The 24463-nt window shown below is 39.1% G+C and overlaps 2 protein-coding genes and 1 long non-coding RNA gene across 6 annotated transcripts; 2 read left to right on the top strand and 1 right to left on the bottom strand.

The window, feature by feature from the left end:
* Window positions 1–37: 37 nt before the first annotated feature.
* On the top strand, window positions 38–21179 carry LOC100124096 (protein purity of essence). 2 transcript variants are annotated; one of them, XM_031931851.2, is made up of 46 exons: window positions 38–252; window positions 1000–1097; window positions 1172–1617; window positions 1692–2216; window positions 2293–2456; window positions 2546–2780; window positions 2854–2971; window positions 3063–3214; window positions 3291–3459; window positions 3555–3781; window positions 3868–3991; window positions 4078–4304; window positions 4640–4849; window positions 4930–5114; window positions 5195–5336; window positions 5416–5693; window positions 5762–6068; window positions 6139–6296; window positions 6356–6595; window positions 6669–6880; window positions 6970–8247; window positions 8331–8533; window positions 8633–10347; window positions 10440–10595; window positions 10733–10765; window positions 10978–11176; window positions 11259–11448; window positions 11530–11913; window positions 12004–12443; window positions 12528–12641; window positions 12728–12937; window positions 13010–13361; window positions 13440–13590; window positions 13657–13885; window positions 13960–14112; window positions 14186–14479; window positions 14550–14776; window positions 14849–15128; window positions 15199–16698; window positions 16773–18344; window positions 18454–18984; window positions 19075–19416; window positions 19497–19951; window positions 20039–20363; window positions 20535–20694; window positions 20776–21179. In XM_031931851.2, exons 1-46 carry the CDS (start codon window positions 131–133, stop codon window positions 20838–20840), a joined length of 15897 nt encoding a protein of 5298 aa, XP_031787711.1. In that variant the 5' UTR covers window positions 38–130; the 3' UTR covers window positions 20841–21179. The 2 variants fall into 2 exon arrangements, with proteins under 2 accessions (XP_031787711.1, XP_031787712.1); XM_031931852.2 differs by lacking the exon at window positions 10733–10765 and having other exon boundaries at window positions 124–252.
* On the bottom strand, window positions 20851–24451 carry LOC100117361 (SET and MYND domain-containing protein 4). The gene is made up of 7 exons (XM_008204274.3): window positions 23964–24451; window positions 22950–23301; window positions 22685–22876; window positions 22280–22602; window positions 22009–22217; window positions 21611–21945; window positions 20851–21531 (listed from the first exon to the last, which is right to left on the bottom strand). Exons 1-7 carry the CDS (start codon window positions 24319–24321, stop codon window positions 21207–21209), a joined length of 2094 nt encoding a protein of 697 aa, XP_008202496.1. The 5' UTR covers window positions 24322–24451; the 3' UTR covers window positions 20851–21206.
* Window positions 21795–23970, top strand: LOC116417654. 3 transcript variants are annotated; one of them, XR_004227901.1, is made up of 4 exons: window positions 21795–21909; window positions 21991–22209; window positions 22291–23303; window positions 23642–23970. It is a non-coding gene; the product is annotated as an uncharacterized LOC116417654 (long non-coding RNA). The 3 variants fall into 3 exon arrangements; XR_004227902.1 differs by having other exon boundaries at window positions 21991–22596; window positions 22699–23303; XR_004227900.1 differs by having other exon boundaries at window positions 21991–23303.
* Window positions 24452–24463: the final 12 nt, after the last annotated feature.

Genomic DNA, 24463 nt, shown 5'->3' with positions numbered 1-24463 from the left:
GCAACGCAATCAAACGCGACGTGAGCAACGATCTCTCGCGACTCGCGTTGCTAGATAGGGGAAACCCGTCCGCAAAACTCGCAACGAACTTCTCGGCTCGGAATCAGACCAGCGGCCAGAGTATTTCAAGATGGCGGCAAAGAGCGGTGGTGTCGTCGATTGGAGTTCTATTATAAAACCGATTTTCGCAGCCTATTATGGATCTTTCAACAAAACTGATATTATCGAGCTAGTCAAAGCTGTCATACAGAGGTAGGAAAAAGTTTCACTTCCAAACATTAATTAACAAGCGAGATAATCGCGATTGTCTGAGACGTTCTCAAGGTGACAGTACAGAAATGGAAGTTAGAGGCGTAGAAATTCGTTAAAATAAACGGTTTGTTGTCGGTTTTATCGCTTAGGAGTATTAAAAATTGGGCAACTATTGATTTCCTATGAGTCTTTTGAGCTTCAAATTGTTCTCCCTATTTTAGACGAATTGCGCTAGAAACTGTAATGAACGTTTGAAATTCGACTCGTTTATATTCTGTATTTGCATTTTTCAACGCTTTTTCATTATTCTGCAACATATTTAGAATGTTCATTCTACTTCTGTAGTAGTTACAAATAGAATCTTTTACAATTCGTGCATTTTTGCTACTCTATTCTGGATTACAAATATACAAAGTACAATTGATCAGAGTGTAAACAATTATTTGATTCGCACACAATAAAATCACAATTTTACATTTGAAAATTATTTGTGCACAAAATTTGTTATCGCTATAATTGTTAAATACTTGATTTATTAATCGTGACAATACTATGATATCTATTATTAACTTAACCTCTTTTTCTGAGGGATCGCATTTTTTCTTTGTTATATCTGACCAAATAGTTATACATAGTTATTATGATGATGAGTCCTTATGATGTTACGCTTTTATACACATTTTTATTTAATTTTTTTGACAAATTTGGATACTTTTGTAATACATGATGTAATATCAAAATTTTTAGTGAAGCAGAGTTAGTCTCACACGATGAAGAATACGAAGCTTTCTACACATCTTTTGCTGCATTAGCAGCCGATTATATTGGTTCCTGTGCAAATAATTGTAGGTATTTTTTAATAAATAACTTTAATTAATATTTTAACAGAAAAAGTAATAAATTATTATTTTTATTGCAGATTCTAAAAGTCAAATACCTATTGTTTGGCAAGCATGTCGGATATTACTGACATATTTGGTCGGCAAATTGCCACAACCAAGTTCACAAACAGGAGAGAGCAGTGCTTCAACAATATTAACCACAAGGCAATTATTGCTACCCATCCGAGCACTATGTGTTGGACAGTCTTTACTTGCAAAATCAGAGGAAGTTGTTCTAATAACTATTTTAAAGAATGCAAAACTTCCTCAAAGCGTAAAAAGTTCACCAACAAGTGGAGAAAAAGAAGGTACTCCACAACCTATAAAAGAAACAAAGAGAGCTCGCAGTGACTTATCAACAAGTATTTTAGAGCAATTAACTATGCCTTTGCAAGATTTTGCTATTAGCAATGATATTGCCCTTGATACGGCTAATAAATCTAATTCAGAGGCAACAAATACTGAACAAGGAGCAGATACAAAGGTTTTTATCAAAACTTGTAAATTTTTTTTCTTGAATTAGTTGATTTTTAAAAATTACTATACTTTTATTTTTAGATGATGTTCACTGCAAATAATATAAATACATTACAAAGTATGGGAGCAGGAGATATGCTTCTTAATATGTGCTCTAATTTACCACATTTATCGCGTTATGCAAGAAAATACCAAGCATATTTAAACAGAAAAAGTTTCTGTCTACCAGCAAATCAATTGGAAGCTCAATCTATTCGTCACAGCCTTCATTCAGTTGTCAATGACATTAATATTGTGCATAGTGTAGTTTCATTACCAATTCTTGAGCCATTGACACCAGCAAAATTGGAAAAATTATCATTGGTGACCATGTCTTGTTTATATTGTTCGATTGCCAATGCTACAGCATCAAGCATAGTTGGTATCACTAATGCAATTTCACCAAAATGTAGTTCAAATACAAGTGCAAATCCACAAAGTAGTCAAAGTACCAAAAGTACAGAAGAAGAATATGATGCATTAGCCATAACTGTTGTAGAAAGAAGTTTAGAAATTTTTACTTTAGTATCGAATATCATTAGACATAGCACAAGAGCTGGTGGACATGTAAGACAATATTGTAATTTTAGATTTTTATGGTTAAAAATTAAAATGTTTAATGTATAAACATGGTTATTTGTAGATTCTTCAAAATCATCTAATGATTGGCGTATGGTTGTTGGTTGCTAGTTTACAAGTTCAATTATCTGTAAGTAGCTTTAGTGTTACAGATAAAGGCAAAGAAGAGAAGGGAAAATCGCCTAGTAAAGCTCGAGATGGTAGTGGCCGCATAAATTTAATGAAAGTGTAAGAATGGATTTATATTTATTTTAGACTTGCTAGTAGACGCAAGTGCGATATTAAATACTACATTTTTTGTTCCTTGCAAAATACAGGCAACAAGGTTTTGGAGTATTATCTGTAGCTTTAGCATCGCATGCACTCACATTGATGGGTGCACTGTTAGAGGATGTTTCTGTTGAAGCTGGTATAGAACAAGTTCCACCTCCAGAACCGGCTCCTCTGGATATTTTAGCGACTGCAACAGCTTTGGAAAGAGTATCCACTTTCTTTCAAGCTGCACCTTTAAACCACTTGCTATTTTATTTGGCTACTATAAGCTACCGAAAAGTAATTTATTACAATATAATCTATTATCGACCTGTAGGCTCAATAAATATTAACTGAAAAATTTATTTTGTAGGCTTGCACACTTAAGAGAGTACAAAAACATCCTCTTGAAGGAGACACATTAAGTCAGTCTGATTCCACTACATACTATGAAGACTTGTATAGTTGTTCTGAAAGTTCTACTGATCAAGGTATTAATAAATTAAATCGTTATAAATTAGTTTAAACAAGATTGAATGGCTATAAAATTAAACCTACTATTGATTTTTTTTTAATTTTCAGAAGAGGATAGTGAGCCCATTTTAGGTCTTTGGTTTGAAGAAACTTTAGATTCATCTGATGGACCACCAGCTAATACATCAAAAGAAAGTAATGAAGAAGCTAATACAGAACGCAATGCAACAGTTGTTCCTGATAACCGAGAGCCTCATGGGGTATTGCTATTTCCCATTTGTTTTCATGTATACTTTATTATTTTATTAATATTAATTTCTTTCTTGTTTTCAACAGTATATTTCGTTAGCAACGAAAATCTTTCAATTTATGAATCAACATTTAATTGGAAGTAGGAGCGCGTATGTACGAGAATATGTTGTAAATGGCTTAGTGGAACAACAAATGGTTATATTAGCCGCGATAATAAGAGATTTAGATCACGAAGCAGCGCGCACAGAGACAGGTATCTAAATTAGAATATAATAAATGATAATGATATAATTTATACAATTTATAACTATGTAATTTATTGTTGATATCATTACTGTCTTTTATTAGGTACCATTTCTGTTTTTTATGGTGCCACATTGGGTGCAATGTACTCGGAATTTTCACAAGCTTTGAGTAGATATACCCATAACCTATTAGCAAGAAATACTCTGAGTGAAACCCTACAAAATACCTTACTTCATCACTTGGGAGTCAGCCCATGGTCTACTGAGAATGCTAGTCCATCTTCCTGGCCTTTACAAGTGTATCCAAGAACTCTTAGTGTTCTAGCTCAGGTAGATAACATTAAAAGTAAAAATATGTTTTCTTATTAGAGCATATAAAATTTTTGCTATAATATTTTTTTAATTTTATATTTTAGATACTACTTTTAAAGCCGCAATCCGAGAAAGAAGCTGCTTGTATTAGTATTTGGCAAAGATTAGTAACAACAATGGTAGAAAACGTTTGCAATCCTCCAACAACTTTTGAGACTGAAAATGAAGGTAGATAATTTAATATTTGCTATCAATGTTACATATCATTATTTAAAAATTTATTTTCTTCTATTGATGTACTAATGCTCTTTTAGATTTAAATGTGGAGCATGCCCAATTGGTTCTTTTTTTGTTCCATTCATTAAATTTAATGCAGAAGAAATCTGTACTGTTGGTAACTGGCAGTGGAGCAGTTCGATGTAGTGAAGCTATCAAAAGCCCAATGAAGGATTCGCAAATATTGCATTTGTCGCGACTTTTACTTCTACTTGAATATATGATGAAGCATTTGTATGATGCACCTTCAACGTTACTTGAACAAGTGAGTTTTATATTTATAATTTTTCTCTCAAGTTACATGCATTAGACAGTGGATAGTGATGGCTTATCAATGTCATTCACATAATTTCTTCATTCATCATTCATCATTCATAATACACTCATTATTCATCATTTTGTTACCACTGCAAATGCTAAAGCAAGTAAAATTAATTTATTATTTATAAATTAATACGAGATACCAGGGCCGTCTGTTTGATAGTGACAATTGAACGGTAGTAAAAATCTCATACAACTCCAAAATAAAAAAAAAAAATTGCAAGTGAAGTATAACTCTAAGATTCATATGATTGAATCTAATAAAATTTGTTATTATAGGTTCAGTGGAATTTATTTTCCGCTACTAATTTAGTGTCAGATACTAAAGAAGGAAATAAACAAGCTTCAAGAATTTATACTCCATGGAAAGAAATCGAAGATAATTATCGAAAGTTTGGACCGCAAGATGAATTTTCGATGAAACCACGTTTTTATAATCTCACTGCTTATGACTTTAATAATCAAGACACTCCTAAATTAGATGGATTGGTACTTTTTGTCTCACTTTTATCAGTTACCTATTATAGTTGTATGCACTAATAAGTATTTGTTTAATTAATCTGTGATAGGCTTGCAACTTTATTTTGGGAACTCCGGATAAGATGAAATATCCCTTACTGGTTGATGCCCTTATCGATATTTTAAATATTTTAAATCAAACCAGTTTACCAAGAAAAACTGGACCAGATGGTAAAGATAAAATGACTTTCACTGGTCTGTGTGCAATACAATACTGTTTCTCCATCTGCTGGAGGTAATATTAATTTGAATTTGAATTAAAAATTAATTTAAAAAACATGTAAGTGAAAAATTATTCAATTTTTGGAATTTCAGATTACTGCTTATGCTGCCACCGTCAACGCCGTATATGGATAAGCTTGCTTTGGGCGAAGAAATACCAGCAGGACCACTGCTGCTTCATTCTTTGATTTGGGGCCCTAGAGCTGCCTATAAAACATTTACTGGTTGGATGAAGGTAAAATTTATAACCCAATTAGATAATATCAATGCTACATAAGATGCTGAAAATAAATAAAAATTTTTGTTTTAAATAGGATTGTTTGGTCAAACAAGGGATGTATACTCAGTATGCCGAAAATTTATTAAAAACAGTTTCGTCAACTGTCAATTCATTAAAATATGACGTTGCACTTGCGAAAAATTGCATTAAATCTTTGAAACCGGAAGTCAGCGCAACTGAAAAAATAGTACCAAAAGCGTCGTTACCAAAATTGAGTTCCCTCTGCATTTTATCGGCAGTTGTTGGAAAACTGCAAGTTTTAATGGATGAAAGTATATACAAGTCTGTTAATGATAATATTGAAGCATCTAAGTGAGTAACGTAATTATTTTTATTTATACTTACACTTCCGATAGGTAATAATTATTAATAATTTTTAGAGTACAACAACCGGCAGAGTCTACAGCTTCAAATGTAAATAAATTAGTTGTGGATATATTACCACATATTTTATCACTGACCGATGCAATGTTAGCTTCGTGTAGATCTAGTATTTTATACCAAATTCAAGAAACTTCTGAAAGTAGTAAAAAGTATACAATGAGAGATTTTGTCGTGCTCGATGAAGTTATTTGTATGAGCGGCGCCAGTTGGGCAAGTGAAGCTTCGTTAATTAGTTTATTACCAAACAATGTACGGTCTGTACTTGATAAGTGGAAAGCTATTAATATTGCTCACGTTCCTTGGGTATGTGTATTTATTTTTTTTCTCTAAATTGTATAAAATTAAAAGTTATTAATAATCAATTTTTTCTTAGAATACGTACGCTAATGATATCATTCCGGCCGAAAGTTACATTTTGGCTACGATTAATCACCATATTAGCTCTTTATCCGAATATGGGTCGTTTTCTATCAATCCATCTTTGAAGAACTTGTTGTATTCTTTGGTATCGTTTATAATGGAGTATGTAAAGTAAGTACAAATATATTCTTTCAAATTATTTTTTATTAAACGGTTTTATTGAATTCCAGTTCCATAACTGCACCAGAAAATACCGACGCTCGCATACATCGACATGCAACAGATATTCTCATTTCTTTAACTATGGATGTTCGTATGGAATACTTCCATGAGATGGCTTCAAAAACTTTGAATACTTTAATCGGAGAACCTGATAGTGAAACTCGACAGATACGAGAGCATTTGTTTGTACTTAATCATACATACAATTTAATTGTTGACTATACCAGCAACTTGGAAGACACAATCAAGTGAGTAAAAAAAAAAATATTTATAGAAATATTTTCTTTTTTGCATTGCTTTATAACATGTATTATTATTTAGCATATCGATCGATGGCAAAATATTGAAACAATGCATCAAGTACTGGGAGCAACTATTAGAAAAACCAGTTGGCTGTAAGGCTTTGGATCAATTTTTTGCACCCAGTACAAATAGAACTCTCGTCTCAGTTCTTCTCTCCATAGCATCGCCACAATCTTCCCATCAATTTAGTAATCACGTATTGCATTTCTTTAATAAACTTTTCAAAACAGGTAAATTTACAACAGAAAGAACATAAACGAATAACCATTTATTTTTTGATTATATATAGTTTATTGTTATCATTATTATTTCCCAACAGTATCAGAAAAAGATAGCGACGGATCCCTTGATCGATTGTGTCGTTCAGTGGCGAATCTAGCTAAAGTAGAAAACGAGAAACTTCAGTCGTGGCTTGCACACGTTATTCTCGGCTCAGCAAGTTTGTCTCCTAGTGCATCTACGGCAGTATTGCCTGCCCCTGCGTCTTCAGCAGATCCCGCTACCACAACTTCCACTACGCCTGCTGCGGCTCCAGAAGATGCACCTAAGAATGGTGTGCCAAATAATGCGACTAATAATGAGCAAACTCAGGGACCATGGCAGTTAACATCACTATTAACCGAAACGACGACACCTAATAACCAAACAACAATTTCCAATGATGAGCAACAGTCGTTGCAAGAGAATAACCAATTGCTCCGAGCTCTTACTAATTACATAGTCAAAGAGAACAGCAATATTAGCGATGGTGTGTCAGTTACCATTCTGCAAGCCCTCATACCGATAGCTTATCGAATTTTGTCGACAACACCGGAAGGTGTAAGCTTTTCTGAACTGATGCAAGTAATGTCGACTCTGGCTGACGCTGGATCGGACAAGGGTCACATCTTGTTGTTCCAATCTGCTACCGAATGGTTAGAGCTTTGCAAGCAACAATTCCTAAGCAAAGATCCAAATCTTGATAAATCCTCGTCCTACATTGAAGCTGGCTGCTGCATACTCAATTATGTGGCCGATATCGTGAATGCGGTTTGTCCACAGAAGCTCCTCATCGGCCAGGATCGCGCCACAAGTCCACCCTGGGAAGGCGCACAACCTACCAACGACGTTAACGATAGCGATTGGATCGACGAGATCGCTCACGATGAGGAAGATAGCGGCGCTGAAGACTCGGACGAGGATAGTCTTTGTAATAAGCTCTGTACATTTACCATCACGCAAAAAGAGTTCATGAATCAGCACTGGTACCATTGTCATACGTGCAATATGGTCGACGGAGTTGGCGTATGTTCGGTTTGCGCAAGAGTATGCCATCGTGGACATGATGTGACTTACGCTAAATATGGAAATTTCTTTTGCGACTGTGGCGCTAAAGAGGATGCGTCGTGTCAAGCGTTGACCAAAAGGAGTCCCCAGAGTTCGGAACATCCTACGAACAATGGAGCTTCATATCATGCAAGCTCCGGCACTGCTGATAATCACATGATGCTGACAAGTAGTCTGAGGCGCAGAGCATCGAGTCCGGTGCATTTTAATGAGAAACACGAAAGGACTAGTAAAGATAAGCAGAAACAGCTCGCTCTTGCAAAACAATTAGGTAAAATATTTCTGATTTAAAGAAAATAGTTTTTAATGATAGTATAAATATTTTGTATTTTAAACAAATTATTTATTTTATAGAGGGATCGAAAGAATGGGTCTTATCGAAACTGTGGGGTAGCGGATTAGTTTCGTCCCTAGTACGACTGACTCGTGCCTTAATACCAGCGGTAGAAATGTCTTGTGAAAAATTTTCTCCTGTTGGTTGTCATTCACGAGCGCAAGCTGCTCTATCACAACTCCACTATGTGGAAAAAAAATTTGAACATACTGATCAACTTATGGTAAATATTCATCTTTAGCTAGGCAAATAGATTAAATATTTCCATAGGAAAATATTTAAAAGCATAGTCGTAATATACGAATTCACTTTTTCTTTCTAGTTGCCAACACTAGGATCTCAGGAAGGAGCATTTGAAAACGTGCGCATGAATTATTCTGGAGATCAAGGACAAACTATTCGACAACTACTATCTGCTCACATGATCAGAAGAGTAGCGATGTGTTGCTTATCTTCTCCACATGGCAAAAGGCAACACCTTGCTGTATCTCACGAAAAGGGCAAGATCACTGTTCTTCAACTAAGTGCTCTTCTGAAGCAAGCTGATTCCTCCAAGCGTAAGCTTACTTTAACTCGTCTTGCGTCAGCTCCAATCCCCTTCACGGTTCTTTCTATGACGGGCAACCAGTGGAATGAAGACTTCCTTGCAGTCTGTGGTCTCAAGGACTGCCACGTTCTGACTTTCAATAGCACCGGCACAGTTTCTGATCACCTGGTGCTCCATCCACATCTTGAAACTGGTAACTTTATTATCAAAGCGATTTGGTTGCCTGGCTCACAGACGCAATTAGCACTCGTTACCGCCGATTTTGTCAAGATCTACGATTTAAGCAAAGATGCTCTGAGTCCTCAGTACTTTTTCCTTGTGCCGACTGGCAAAATTCGTGACTGTACCTTCATCCATACGGAGAATAACGAGTTTCACCTACTGCTTATGTCGTCTGCTGGTTATATCTACAGCCAAGCTATGGACGAGGAAAGCCTCGCTAAACATGGCCCTTTCTATGTTACTCATACACTCGAAGTTTATCACTCGGATATTAAAGACAACGGGCAGGTTTGTGGCGGCGGAGTTTCGATTTACTATTCGCATGCACTCCAACTGTTGTTCTTCAGTTATGTAAGTGGTAAGAGTTTCGTTGCTCGCATGAAATACGTCGACGACATCGACCTCGTTAACCTGATTAACATTACCAACAAATCTAATGGAAGTAGCGGAGGCAGTGGCAGTGGTAACAAATCCAACAATAATCAACCTCAACCTTTGTGCCAGTGGAGCGAAGTAGCCAATCATCCAGGCCTTGTCTGTTCGGTTCTTCAGACTAGCAATAATCCAGTTATTCTGATGATCAAGCCAACCACCATTATGATCCAAGAGATTAAGGTTGTGCCTGCAAAAGCCAAGATAATGGATATGGTGGCCATAAGGCATCCAAGCTCTAACGCCGAGCACCGCACAACATTGATTCTTCTTTGTGAAGATGGAAGCTTGAGAATTTACATGGCTGCAATGGAACAGACTGGTTTCTGGATGTCTTCGAGCGTTCAGCCGGTTGGCTTAATTTCAAGTTTAAAGCAGACTAAAAAGAAGAAGGCTTTAAAAGCGGGCAAACCATCAGGCTCAGTTAACTTCCCCATCGACTTTTTCGAGCAGTGTCAGGCAATGAACGACGTTGAGTTCGGTGGCAATGATCTGCTACAGGTTTACAACGTCGTGCAGATCAAGCATAGATTAAATACTACCGGAATGTATGTTGTATCTACAAAGGCGATGGGCTTTAATGTCGAAGTTACGAACAACGATGCGACTTTGGTTATGACGGGAATCAGAGTGCAACTGGGAAGTCAGGACGTACAGCGAGCTCCCATGTATATCGAAGTATTCGGCAGAAGCATACGAACAACACTGACTCGTAGTCGATGGTTCGACATACCACTGACACGAGAAGAAAGCCTTCAAGCGGATAAGAAACTTACCATTACTTTTGGACCTTCTCAAGATCCAGAAGGCGTTATCATGGTCGATTCTATTAAGATGTAAGTTTTATACTAATATATGTGCTTTTAAACGGTAAATTATTACTAAATTTCTCGATTCATTTTCATTCATGCTCTAATTAAAATTATAGTTACGGAAAGACTAAAGACGCATTTGGATGGCCAGAAGAGCCTGAAGACATACCCGCTGGACAGTCAACACCTGCTCAGGCTACAGCAGGAACGACAACTGGCAATGATGCAGATAATCCCACGGTTTCGCCTACACCTTTAAGTTCTGTGGATAAGTAAGTTATTTTCTTTAATTTTCGGCAATTTTCAATTCAACCTAACATAAATCAGCACGTTTTTATAACTTCAAAACCCCGAGTTGAATGACAAATACAAATTTTAATAACATTATGAATTGTTGTAATGCAATCAGACCGACAAAGGACGAATCAATTAATATCGAGAGGTAAGAGAGAGCAATAGGTGTAATAGAGTAACTGTGTGAGCTTTTCGTTAATTTTCGTAGTGTTTAATTTAAATTGATTATTATTGTTATTATTATTCATACTGCTGTAGTTACTATAATAAGTATTATTTTTATTATTAGTTCTTTTCACTATCGACTCATGACCTTGTAAAATTTCGATAACTAAATACAAAAATGATTTGTTGTTTTAGAATGATCTCAAGTATTCTTGAAGTACTAGAATCATCATTTACATTGTCCAATGATGAGTCGAAAGCACCATTGAAGCAGACCGCAATCGAAGTGGCTTCTACTTTGTTGACATTGCCAACACCTCCTCCAGTACAAGTCCATACAACAGCTCTTCTTGCAGCTCTGCACAACGCCAGATCTGGTTATCATTCCCATAAGGTACTGGTTTATCTAGAAAATATTCACTTATTTTTAGAATTAAATATATTAAATGATTAAAATTAAATTTTTAAAATTGTAGGATCAAGTGTTGCTGAACCATGTACTTGATTCACTGAAGGCAATGCGAGAAACGGAGGATCCTTGTGATATTGATGCTGAAAATTTCTATCGATTAGTTGTTATAGTAAGAAGCATAGCAGTCACACGTCCCCAAAATTTGTATAAATTTGCTGAACAACATTGTACAAAGACAAGCGAAGAGATTCATAGTGCGTTAAATTATTTTTAAAAAATACTTAGATTAATTTATGCATTTAACTAAATTATAAATGAGAAATGCTTTTTTGTAGTTCCTATTTTGGAGCAAGATAGGCCAACACCACAAGCATCGACCAGCGAGAACAACAATCCGCACTTAATGCTTCAATTGATGAACGTTTTATGGTTATTACACGCTGCTTACCCAAAAAATCTGGCTCTAGCTCCAGTAGTAGTACCGGGTCTCACGCACACTGAAGCCGTTATTCATGCTATCATTGAAATTATTCATGCATTCACTATATGCGACGTAGACGGTTTTACTCCGTTAGCAGCAAAGCTCTATCTGCAGCTTCTACTTAGCTCTGATACGACCGTCAGCTTTAATGCGAAACAAGCTATCATTAAAGTTTTGCGCCCACGGTACAAGAAACGGCGGGTCTACATACCAAGTCCGCCAAATTATACCGCTTCGAGTAAGTGAAATATGCAAATTGAGAAAAAAAAAATTATGTATGCAATGTTGACATTTTTTATTATATTAAATTATTCTTATTCTTCCACAGATGCCACAGCACAAGTTGAAGAAAAGGCTACACCTATAGTACCTCAGACACAACCACCGCCAGAGCCCGTTGAAGCAGACGAACAGTTCGACGTAGACAATGTCGTGTCGATGGTTCTGCTTGGTGGTGAAGGTTCTAATCAGGCAGGTGCCGCCGCAGCTCGAGCTGTGAACCCTCTTGAGGCTTTGCTGGGTCCGGGAGGCTTCCCCCAGTTGTTGGATATGCCGCAAGCCGAGGATGACGAAGCCATGGTCGAACTTGCTATCGCCCTTAGTTTACAAGATCACGAGGGTGGGGCACCTATGCAGGCATTGCAACAAGGCTTACAACAGAGTCTAGCCAACTTACAAGGGCTCGAAGCACATCTTAGCGGACAAGCTCTGCAGAGTTTACAAGCACTGGCTGCACAGGGTCTAGGTCAGGCACAGGGTGCCGCTCAGGTAAACACTCATCAAAATTGTTTTTCAAGTTTGTATTAGCAAGGATCAATTCTACATAATTTTCAAATTCAAATATTCATATAGGCTCAAGAGGCAGGTCATTATTCTGATACAACTGCCTCGGCTGGTGGTTCGGATGATGAAGGTTCGACAGCTGCAACTGATGGTAGTACGCTAAGGACATCACCTGCCGAACAAGTACGTCAATTAGTCAATAATATCAATGTATATATCATTTTATTATAGGTTATTAAATAATTTAATATAATTTTCTACATATTTAGGGTGGCAGTGGAGGCAGCAAAGGAAGTGAGAGTGGTGGCAGTGAAAGCGGCGGTAGCGCTGTTGATAGTATAATGGGGGAGCACAGCGTCTCGGGACGCAGCTCTGCCTATGGAGATGGTCAGGCAGATGGTATGTCTGCTGCAGGTAGCAGATCCAACCAACAAGCTCGTTCTGAGAGCAGTTCCATCAACGCACCCGCAACCTTTGCTGTAAGTGTAGTTTTGACTATTTTAAAATAATTATTTATGATGAAGATATGAAACATTAATCATGTATTGCAGGGTACCAGTCAAGAAGGAACTACGGAACAAGAACAAGGAATCGAGCCAGAAAGCGATGTTGCTGGTGAAATCACAACAAATCTGCACGACGTGAGAATCATGCTGCTGGATAAACTTATGCAGTTCATACCAAATCTATCAAATGTTCCTGGAGTTCGAGCCATTCCCTTCATGCAAGTTATTTTGATGTTGACATCTGATCTGGATGGTCAAGATGAAAGAGATAAAACTTGCTTCGCGAACTTACTCAATCTATTTGTCAAGGAGCTTAACATGGAGACGCCTGACGTGGCTGATATATGCGCCAGAACAAATAAACGAGAAGTCCATTTAGTTATTATGCGTTTATTAAGTAAGTTAAAATTCTGCTTTATACATACCTAAACTTCAATAATTGAATCTGAAAATATTTATTATTAATTTTGTGCAGGTGTCTTGATGTCCCGGTCAAAATATAACACCAAGAGCCAATCTGAAAGTTCTAACTTTACATCTCAAATGACAGCAGCAATCTTAAGTAAATCTGGTGTTATCGATTATTGCCTAAACTTGTTGAAGGCGCTGCTTGAGTATTGGAAAACGTAAGAAATTTTTTTTAATGTTTTAAATATTTAGATGTTTGTACTAATGATTATTTTTTTCTTCAGTGTTTCTACCGATGATTCGGGAGCTGTTATTGGTGGACAATTGCTTAAAGAACATTTAACTACTTCCCCGCCAGATATGTCACCATTCTTCCTACGACAATATGTTAAGGGTCATGCAAATGATGTGTTTGAACCTTATCCTCAATTGTTGACAGAAATGGCTTTAAGATTACCGTACCAAGTTCATAAGTATGCAGAAAGTAATACAATTCAACCAGCCTTTGATCAGGTAAATATCATGTCGGTTACCTGTTGATTACCATTACAAATGTGTAATATAAATTATTTTCATAATTCTTCTAGCAATCGTGGTATTTCTACCTGTGTGAGTACATGATGTCATATCAGACACCATTTGTACGTCGACAAGTTCGAAAACTTTTACTGTTCATTTGTGGCAACAAGGACAAGTACAGACAGCTTCGCGATCTTCATGCATTAGTATCGCACGTGAAAGTAAGTGAATTTCACGATACTTGAAAAAAAAATATTTTCAAGCAACTTTTTTTAAACAAAATTATTTCTATAGTCTGTGCAGCAATGTTGCAATACTGGAGGCTATGATGTTCTTGAACCAATACCTCATTCAATCAATTTACCGTATGACTCCTTAGTAGAGTTGATTGAGCATCTCAAGTGCTGCGTTGAGATAGCTACGAGTCGTACTGGCAACTGGCAAAGATTCTGCTTGAAACACAACACTGTGTTGTCTTATTTGTTTACGATTTCGACACTTCTTGATGAAGGCGTTAGTCCAACTGTTTTACAGTTGCTTCAATGTGCCATATGTGCTTCATCTAAATCAAAGGACATCAAAGGAAAAGTAAGTTACTTTAAAAACGAGCTCGATCACCTCAGCATTTTCTATATATTTATTACTTGTGTTTTTAAAGGAGTTAAAATCTGCAATAAATACAAAAGAAAGACGAGATCGCGAGAAATCTGAAGATTCCGATACAGAAGCTAAATTTGAAGAGACGCAATGCATCAACTTGGTCGAACAAATTCAGAAGCAAGTGTCACCAGCTCTTTTGACCAAATTCATACAGACATTCCTTTTGGAAACAAATAATACAAACATTCGTTGGCAAGGTCACTCTTTGGTCCTTGCAATTTATAAGTAAGCATGATTATTCCTCATCTTAAAAATGTTCTTCTGTTCGTTATAAGCATAATTTACTTTATTTATTAGAAACTCAAGTCCTGCTGATCAAGAAGGTCTTCTCGATCATTTATGGCGTTTATGGCCGCTGTTACCTATGTATGGCCGTAAAGCTGCGCAGTTCGTCGACTTAATCGGGTATTTCTCTCTTCGAACACCTCACACAGGCAAGAAGATGTATTCCTACATGGAACAGGCAGTAGCTGTACTTCACGCTCAGAACCAACTTCTGTCCCGTCATCCAAATGCCAATCTCTATGCAAACTTGGCTCAATTTGTTGAGCTTGATGGTTATTACTTAGAAAGCGAGGTATGTATAAGTGATAAAAAGATTCTGTTAATGAAGATTTAAATAAACTTATGTTACTTTTATTTTTCAGCCCTGCCTTGTGTGCAACAATCCTGAAGTTCCAATGAGTACCATTAAACTATCTTCCATCAAAGTTGATTCCAAATTTACCACGACTACGCAAATTATTAAGCTCGTTGGCAGCCACACTATCAGCCGTATAACCCTTCGTATTGGAGATCTAAAGCGTACGAAAATGGTTCGCTCTATCAATGTATTTTACAACAACAGGACAGTTCAAGCTGTTGTAGAATTAAAGAACAAACCAGCCATGTGGCACAAGGCCAAGAAGGTAACCTTGGTTCAGGGCCAAACCGAAGTAAAGATGGAATTCCCATTACCGATTGTTGCGTGCAACCTTATGATCGAGTATTCCGATTTTTACGAGAACATCCAAGCTTCGTCAGAGACTCTACAGTGTCCTCGTTGTTCGGCCAGCGTGCCTGCTAATCCAGGAGTCTGCGCCAATTGTGGTGAGAACGTGTTCCAGTGCCACAAGTGTCGAGCCATCAATTACGACGAAAAAGATCCGTTCCTTTGCCATGCTTGCGGATTCTGCAAGTATGCTAAGTTCGACTACACGCTCACCGGTAGACCTTGTTGCGCCGTGGACCCGATAGAGAGTGATGAGGATAGAAAGAAGACTGTTGTCACAATTAACACTTTGCTAGAGAAGGCTGATAGAGTTTACAAGACTCTGATAGCAAATAAGCCTACACTAGAAATGTTACTGGTGAAAATATCGGAACATCGATTGGACAGATCATTGGATGATGGTGTCACAACCCAAACAACCACTGGCAGCACGCAGGTTAACCGCGCCATACAGCTGCTTGCCCAAAAATACTGTGGTGAATGTAAGATATCATTCGAAGAACTAAGTAAGATCATACAACGTGTGCTGGCCTGCAGACGCGAGCTTGTTGCATACGATAGAAATCAACGGGGACAAGGTACCATACAGTATCAACGTGCAAGCTGCGTCAGCGATTGTACAGAGAAAAACACATCTCCAGCCAATCCACCAGTTGGAAGGTGTTACGGTTGTGCTTCGTCCGCTACCGAGCACTGCCTCACGCTGCTTCGAGCACTAGCGACCAACAGTGCGGCCAGGGAAGTTTTATGCAAGCAGGGACTGATTCAAGAGTTGGTAGAGCACAATTTGAGGAGAGGTACAATTCAAGTACAGGAGGAAGTGAGGCAGTTGCTTTGCCTGGTTACTCGAGACAACGCACAGTCTACGAAAGAGTTGTGCTCGCTGTTAACGAACAGGGTAACGATGACGTTGAGGGGCAGAGTCGTAACGTCCGACCTGTCCACTGCCGTGAGACATGAAATGGCTTTACTTGGAGCTCTTATACAGAAGGAAGATACTTGCTGGGAACAGAAATTAAGATGTGTGATGCAACTTTTCTTGATGGCCTGCAAAGATTCAAAGAGTCCGGTTGTCATGGAAAGTATTATACTGCCTTGTTTGAAGATTCTACAGAGTCTGTTAAAACCTGAACAACCAATCTCAAAGAAGAATAAGGTAAGATCCGTGCTTTTTTGCTTTGTAATCAAATCTAATGTGTGTGTTGTAAATTTTTAAAATTCATCTTGCAGGATAAAACAATCGATTCATTAGCAACGGTTCAACCACCTGATGGTGTAAGTATCGACTTGGCAAAGTGGTTAGATGGAGATTCAAAATACTCTTATGCAGAGTGGTTACAACGAATGCCAGGAAAGAAGTCTGACTCTCATCAAAATAAGCCATTGAAAAAGGAAGAAGCCCGCATTCTCTATTTAAGCGAAAAGTACGGCCATCGGTGGTATTATCGCTGTATGCGTCTTCGAGGTATCCAGCCACTCAAACTTACCAATGGGTCATGGCTCAAGGAAGTCATTTTCAATCCAAGTTCACGTCTGGCTCGTCAAGTTGTTTGTAACATGGTGGAGAACTTATGTCAAGGTACCGACCGGAAGAAGGAAGTTTTACTCTTGTTGACTGGTTACCTTGATGAGTTGTGCGTCGCTGGCGAGAGCAGCGCTGAGTATCTCGCACTTTATCAGAATTTGATAAGACAGGCACCGTGGAAGCAGTTCCTTGCTGTTAGGGGAGTCCTAAATATATTGGCAGATCTGTTGACCAAAGAGATTGCCGAACTGCACAGACTGGAGGAGACAACCCTCACTAGCGATTTGGCTCAGGGTTACTCACTGAAAATGCTAACGGAACTGTTAGCTACCTTCCTCGAACAAGAAAACATCAAGCAGCAGTACAAAGGAAGGCTAGTCGGAGCAGTTTTGAACGGATACTTATCCTTGAGACGACTCGTCGTGCAGAGAACCAGGCTCATCGACGACACGCAAGAGAAACTCCTTGAACTGCTTGAAGAAATGACCACCGGTACCGAAGAAGAGACCAAAGCATTCATGTCAGTTTGCGTCGAAACGGTGCAGAAATACAGTCCCCAGGACATTCGCACTCCAGTATTTATATTTGAAAGGCTGTGTTCGATTATTTATCCAGAGGAGAACGACGTAGGCGAGTTCTTCCTAACTTTGGAGAAGGATCCGCAACAAGAAGACTTTTTACAAGGCCGTATGTTAGGAAATCCATACAGTAGCTTAGAACCTGGTTTAGGGCCGCTGATGCGCGACGTAAAGAATAAAATCTGTCAAGACTGCGAATTGGTGGCATTGTTGGAGGACGATAACGGAATGGAGCTGCTCGTCAATAACAAGATCATCAGTTTAGATCTTCCAGTAAAAGAGGTTTACAAAAAGATTTGGGTACTCGAAGGCGGGGAGTGCGACGCGATGCGAGTCGTATACAGGATGCGCGGTCTTCTGGGCGATGCCACTGAGGAGTTTGTCGAGACCCTGAATGTCAATAGCGAGCAAGAGGTGAACAACGAAGAAGTGTACAAGATGGCGAATGTTCTCGCGGATTGTGGTGGTCTTCAAGTGATGATCGAACGCTTGGCATCGATACAGGACGTCAACAGGGCCAAACCTTTACTACAAGTATTATTAAAGCTCTTCAGGCTTTCCGTCAAGGTTAAGAAGAATCAAGAGGTTTTGAGCCAACCAGAGTTGGGAGCGGTAACTGTTCTGCTCGATGTGCTGCAACGGGTTATCGACACTGACTCCGACAACTCACAGTCGAAAGTTACAGAGCAGCTACTTGATGTGAGTTTTATTTTTTGTTCTCGTGTGTGAAATGCACTGATTTGAAAATTATTTTAATTATGTATGTAGAAACAGGGACTTATTTTACATGATTAATATTCAATTTTAGATTATGGAGACTATTCTGTCAAACGCAGCTTCTCAACCATTGGAGACATTTGAGGAGTTTTCTCGAACTTTAGGCAGCCCAGAGCACGTCAAGGCTCTTCTCTCGTGTACCCAGTCGACTGCAGTTCGGACAAGCGCGAACGTTCTACTGCATCTCGCAAGGGTGCTAGCAGCTTTGACATACGGCAATAAGGAAAAGATGGAACTGCTTTGCGACTATTTTAAGCCTGTATTAAACTTCTACAAATTTGACTTTGAACATACGCCCGAAGACGAACAGAAACTTGAACTGTTCTGCGTATTGACCCAAGGCATCGAGAGGAATGCCATAGGAAACACCTTAAAAGATCATATTATCAGCATGAACATTGTAAAGGATGCTTTTGAATATATAACGGTCCATGCTCCTTGCGTAAAACCAACACTTCTCCGAACCGACAGTGACGAACTGAAAGATTTTATATCGAAACCAGCACTGAAATATATATTACGGTTCCTCACTGGTCTGGCTACGGATCACGAACCAACACAGGTACCTTTTTTTACTATGAACCCTAAAAACTCTTAATTTCTATATTGTAATCTATATGCTCAATCAAAACGACGTTTCTATTTGGTTTAGCTTGCCGCATCACAGTTCACAATCAGTATAATTCATAGACTGGAACAAGTATCATCTAATGAACACGTAGGCTCGTTGGCCGAGAATTTATTAGAGGCCCTTTGCACAAACAAGAAGGTCGCAGAACTGATCGAAGAAGCCCGGCAACACACTCGTAGCGAGAAGAAACGCTTGGCTATGGCCATGCGGGAGCGACAACTTGGTGCGTTAGGTATGCGAACCAACGATAAGGGCCAGGTCACGGCTAGTGGTACGATACTTCAGCAAATGGAGGATCTAGGCGACGAGACCGGCTTAGTATGCGTCATCTGTCGAGAAGGCTACAAATTCAAGCCAAATATGGTAAATCTTTTGTGAAATCATAAATTGTCGATGTCAATTTGAAAATTATTCTTATATTTATTATTGTTTGTATTTCACAGGTTCTCGGTGTCTATACATTTACAAAGCGTTGCAATGTCGAAGAATTCGAGACAAAGCAGCGTAAGACTGTAGGTTATACCACTGTCTCACACTTCAATGTAGTTCACGTGGACTGTCACATGTCGGCTGTGCGTCTGGCCCGAGCTCGCGACGAGTGGGAAAGTGCAGCTCTGCAGAACGCCAACACCAAGTGCAATGGTCTTCTGCCACTATGGGGACCGCAAGTACCCGAGTCGGCGTTCGCCAGTTGCTTGGCTAGGCATAACACTTACCTGCAGGAATGTACCGGCCACCGCGACATCTCCTACTCGTCTACAGTTCACGATCTCAAACTGTTATTGTTGCGCTTTGCCCAGGAGAAGAGCTTCCACGATGATACTGGAGGCGGCGGTCCTCAATCCAACATGCACATGATACCCTACCTCATTCACATGGCACTTTATGTTATTAATACGTAAGTTTTTTAAATCAGAAAATTAATAAAATATTTCGCAATTAGTTATCATCCTAACCATTAATTCTATTATCGCTTAACGTACAGCACGAGGTCAGCGTCAAGGGAAGACAAAGCTCTCATCACTTACTTGGAATCGAATGCCGGTTCTCCTTGGCTGGATAGTTGTTACGAAGCTGAGGGCCCGCTATATCAGTGTACCCTGTCCATATTAATCTTGACACCGGCCCGTTGGAACAAGAACAAGTTAACGCATCTTCGAAGACTGATACTTCTCGCTCATCAACGATACGTATCACCTTCGGCCACGACGAAAACTCTGCTCGACACCAATGTCAAGGACTATTCTGTCTACAAGAGCGTACTGATTTTCTTCGGTCTTATTGACAATATCTACGCACATTTCTTTAAAGTGAGCATTTGATTTGAAATTTATAGATTTATTGCAAAAAATAGTACACTTTATTTGTTATTACAAGTATTCAATAGACTATTCGTTTTACAGTATCATTTTTAGACGGAAGTGCCTTATGAACTTGTGGCAACATAATTAATACAACAATATTTAATTTTATTTTTTCAGAAAGTCAATGTTTTGACTGATGATCAGTGGCCAGCTGTTTTGGCAGAATACATTAGACACAATGATGAAGCTCTGCTGAAAGCCTCCGAGAAAATTCTCGCAGCTTATCGAGATGAGCTACTGCCTTGTGCCAGTTTCGATGAATTTTGCGATGTCGCAGGTGAGCATACTTTATAATTGTATGACTATCGCTTAATTTATCTAATGTACATTATTTTTTACAAAATCATTTTTCTTACAGGACTGCTCGAAGAAATTTCTAACCCCTCAACGTTTATAAGCGATCTTTTGCAAAGTCTCGCCTAATCAAGTAATGTTTTTTTTTTAATTTTAATTGAGCCTTACAAAAAAAAAAACTAACACAAGCGTTCTTTTTTTATTGATTTGCTTTCTTTAACGATTATTATGTGATAAAAACCAAACATGGTGCGCGTGCCGCACAGGGGTGCGCGAGACAGTAAATGGATAAAATATCTGAAAAAAATTTTATTGTTTTATAGTCTTGTAAAAATTGTAGGATTTTTCTCGTTACAAATTGCGTGTAATTCATCGCGTCACATTTCATTTATGTGCTTATATACTGAAATACAATCTGTAAGTTTACGAATCGTAATTTGAAATAAATATGGTATACATCTTAAAAAATTAAATTGTGTTTATGACAACTTGTTACTATCGTACAAACGACGAATTTCCACAGGCAAGCATGCACTGTCTGACACCTTGTTGGCATAAATGGTAATCTCTCATCGGCAGCGCCAACGTCTCATCGAGGATCTTGAGAATCTCCAAGAAAGATTTGAGAGCGTCATCGTGATGGCCAAGTTCTAAATTCTTACGTGCGCTCTTGTAAATCGCATCTGTGTCTTGTATAGCCTTCAGGCCTTTGAACAAATTTGTACTGTTTCCACATTTTGAGCATGGAATCATAAATATTTCCGAGTTTATGTTCACAGGTAAAACGTTGCCGCAAGAAGACCCCGTCTCGCACTTAAACCTGTACAGGGTTTAAAATTGAGCAACCATCAAATTGAAAAAGTTTTTAAAAATTCATCAAGTATTATTTAAGTACTCACTTTAAAACATTAGGATCAATATCTGCTAAAAGAGGCCAATGATTCTTGCACGCTTCGCAATCACAGTCAAACCAATACTGTAAACGCAGTTTCCGCTTTCTGTCGTTTTCTTCTTCCTCCGTAAATATGGGGCCGTAGTTTTCGGAAATCTCGGCACCAGCTGGAATAGTCTTTATAGCTCGTACAACCATAGTATTTCCTATGAAGTATCTTACGACACCGGGGTTGCAGGAATGATTGAAGAGTGCTACAGTTGGAAAAACTCCGCCACCAATGAATAGACTCTTACCCTTGGACAGGTCGGGTTTTCCTCTAGGTCTCACGAGCTCCGAAATCTAAACAGTACAGAAACTTTTACTAATGACACTAACTATTTCTAGAATCGCAAACAACATTACCTCGTGAGAGTTGAACTGCAGCATTTGAAGATGATACAGAATCGCGTCTGCTACCAGAGTCTCGCCCTCCGAAAGAGCTATCTCGGCAGCATCAGGTGTCTTCACGCTCGCCGGCAGGTACGACGAGGTTTTCAAGACCCTCAACAGCCAAGCCGACATGTAAGCTCTGTGAAACAAGTCCTCGGCAGTCCTCTCATCCTCGTGTGTAACTGCGCGTTTGAAATACAAGTATAACGAACAGCATAAAACATCGTCACGCTGAACAACTCACCTAAATTGCAGAATGCCTTGTAATCTCTGCCGACAAAGGGTTTGCCCTTGCCAATTTCGAGCTTGCCCTTGGTCTTCTTGAGTTCGCTCTTGGCCTTGATAAACTCTTCGTAGGGCTTCTGGATGATGGCGCGCAGAGCCATCATACAGGTGACGGAGGCTTTGGAACACCAGAGAGAACCCAGCAGGCCGCACTCGATCGAGTGAACCCGCTCATCGAGGTCCCGGCAATTGGGACTGCAGTAGGCGACTGAACTGCAGAGGTAACAGCTCGCCGGGTATGGAGCGACTATGCGTATCGAGCATCTGTGGCAGTGGGTCAGCCTGCCATTTCGTTCAAGATATTTGTTACATTATACTGTCATCATTCGTACATGATAATTTTTTAAAACGTTTGTTTTTGTACCGATATTCTCCTAGAAGCATAGAGCAGTGCGGTTTCTCAACGACGAGCAGTTCTCCTGGCTGAATGTCCTTGGTTGCAACGGCGAATCGTCCGACATCACCTCTGGCATCTTTTATCTCCACGGCTTTGCTGCACGACGGGTACAGGGGATTGCATTCCTTGATCTTTGGCGTCGTGTCCTTTTCCTTCAACCTTCAAACGTTCGAGCATGAAAGATTCTTACGCCTCATCTAACGGCTAAACAGTATCAAGCTGCACAACTCACATATTGTTCTCCATTTCGATGAGCTTCTCCTTAGTAACTCCCTTGCTGTCATTCAGTTGCTGACCTTTTTGCATCATGGCTAGCATGATCCTCATGTCGGACTCACACTTTTTCTTCTTCTCGCTGGGCATCTTGGCATCGTCGAGCGCTTGTATTGCGCTTTTGAACGCCTCCATCGCTTTGGTGTGACTCTTTAGGCCCAAAAGACATCGGGCCCGACGCTCAGCCACTTTGTACGTCAAGTGCTTGGGGTAGCCCACCTTCAGAGCCTCCTCGCAATCTCGCAGGGCCAAGTCAAACTTGTCCAGGTGGTAAAAGGCCGCCGATCGGTTCGCCAGGATAACGCCCAGTTCTGTAAGGATGATATTGAGCATTTAATTTTAATGATCTTGCATGAAGTACATCAATGAAAAGTGCACGCTCTAAGCGTCTGAGTATAATTAAGCTCTGGACGCGCAAGACATTTGCTTTTAAAATTGCCTAGCACCGCACTGTGGCATTACATAATTAAAGTCAATTTAAAAACGCTAATTGAACGAAAGATTATTATTTTCATTGTCGGCGTTTCTTTCATCGTTCAGTGCAACGTATTCAGCTATTTTTAAAGCTTTTAATAGCGCGATGAACACTTTGACCTTCCATGCAGGTAGCGTACCGAGGAAGTTAAGTCATAAAAGTTTTTTCCTTTTCAGATTTTATCGATGTCGCTTCGACTATCAACGAACACTCGACACGAAAACCTTATCAGCTGTTTAAAATTTTGGAATAAATCGTCAGCAGTCTGTATAAGTATAAAATTTAAAGGGCAACATAAAAATTGCTTTTTCATTTTCAACGTATAGGGTGGATCACGTTTTAAAAAAAATCGCTACCAGTTCAAATCGAAGCACAATCGCAAACGTATCGCAAACGTTGCGTTGACATTGTAGCTCGTCACCTGCATAACAGTGCGTCGCTCTTATGCGCTCGTCAAAATAGACAGACTCTCGAGATTAACGTACTCGTTAAACTCACCTTTTTTGGGAGCAACGAGAACCGCGTTATTGTACTCCTCGATGGCGACCTCATAATGGTCGAATCCGAAGGACGTATTGCCGCTGTCCTTGAGTGATTTAGCCTTGATGGGATCCTTGCGCTCGTAGTTTTCTACCTCGACCGGCAGCTCGTGACACTCCGGGTAGTTCAGAAGAAAAGCGACTCGAGCCCCGTTGTCATCCAGGGTGGCGAACTTGCGGAAAGCTTGATTGTCGATAGCTGCGCGAACTTTTATGAGGTTGTCGCGAAAAAACTCGCCGACATCGTACTCGAAGTCCTCGTCGAGCTTGTTGAAGTCCTTGCCGTAGTCCTCGTCGAAGTAGTCTTCCAGAGACATGGTGTTTCTTTTATTTTGATCTAAAAATTTCGAATCTTTTTAATTAGTATGTCATATACATTATCCATCAAAACTGTTTAGGCGATGATATTTGAAAATGTGGAATTTACTGACCAACGATGCGCCTTGATCAAAGTGATAT

Source organism: Nasonia vitripennis, chromosome 5, assembly GCF_009193385.2.
Source record: "Nasonia vitripennis strain AsymCx chromosome 5, Nvit_psr_1.1, whole genome shotgun sequence".
Taxonomy (NCBI): Eukaryota; Metazoa; Arthropoda; class Insecta; order Hymenoptera; family Pteromalidae; genus Nasonia; species Nasonia vitripennis.
This window is presented reverse-complemented; position numbering and strand designations above follow the sequence as displayed.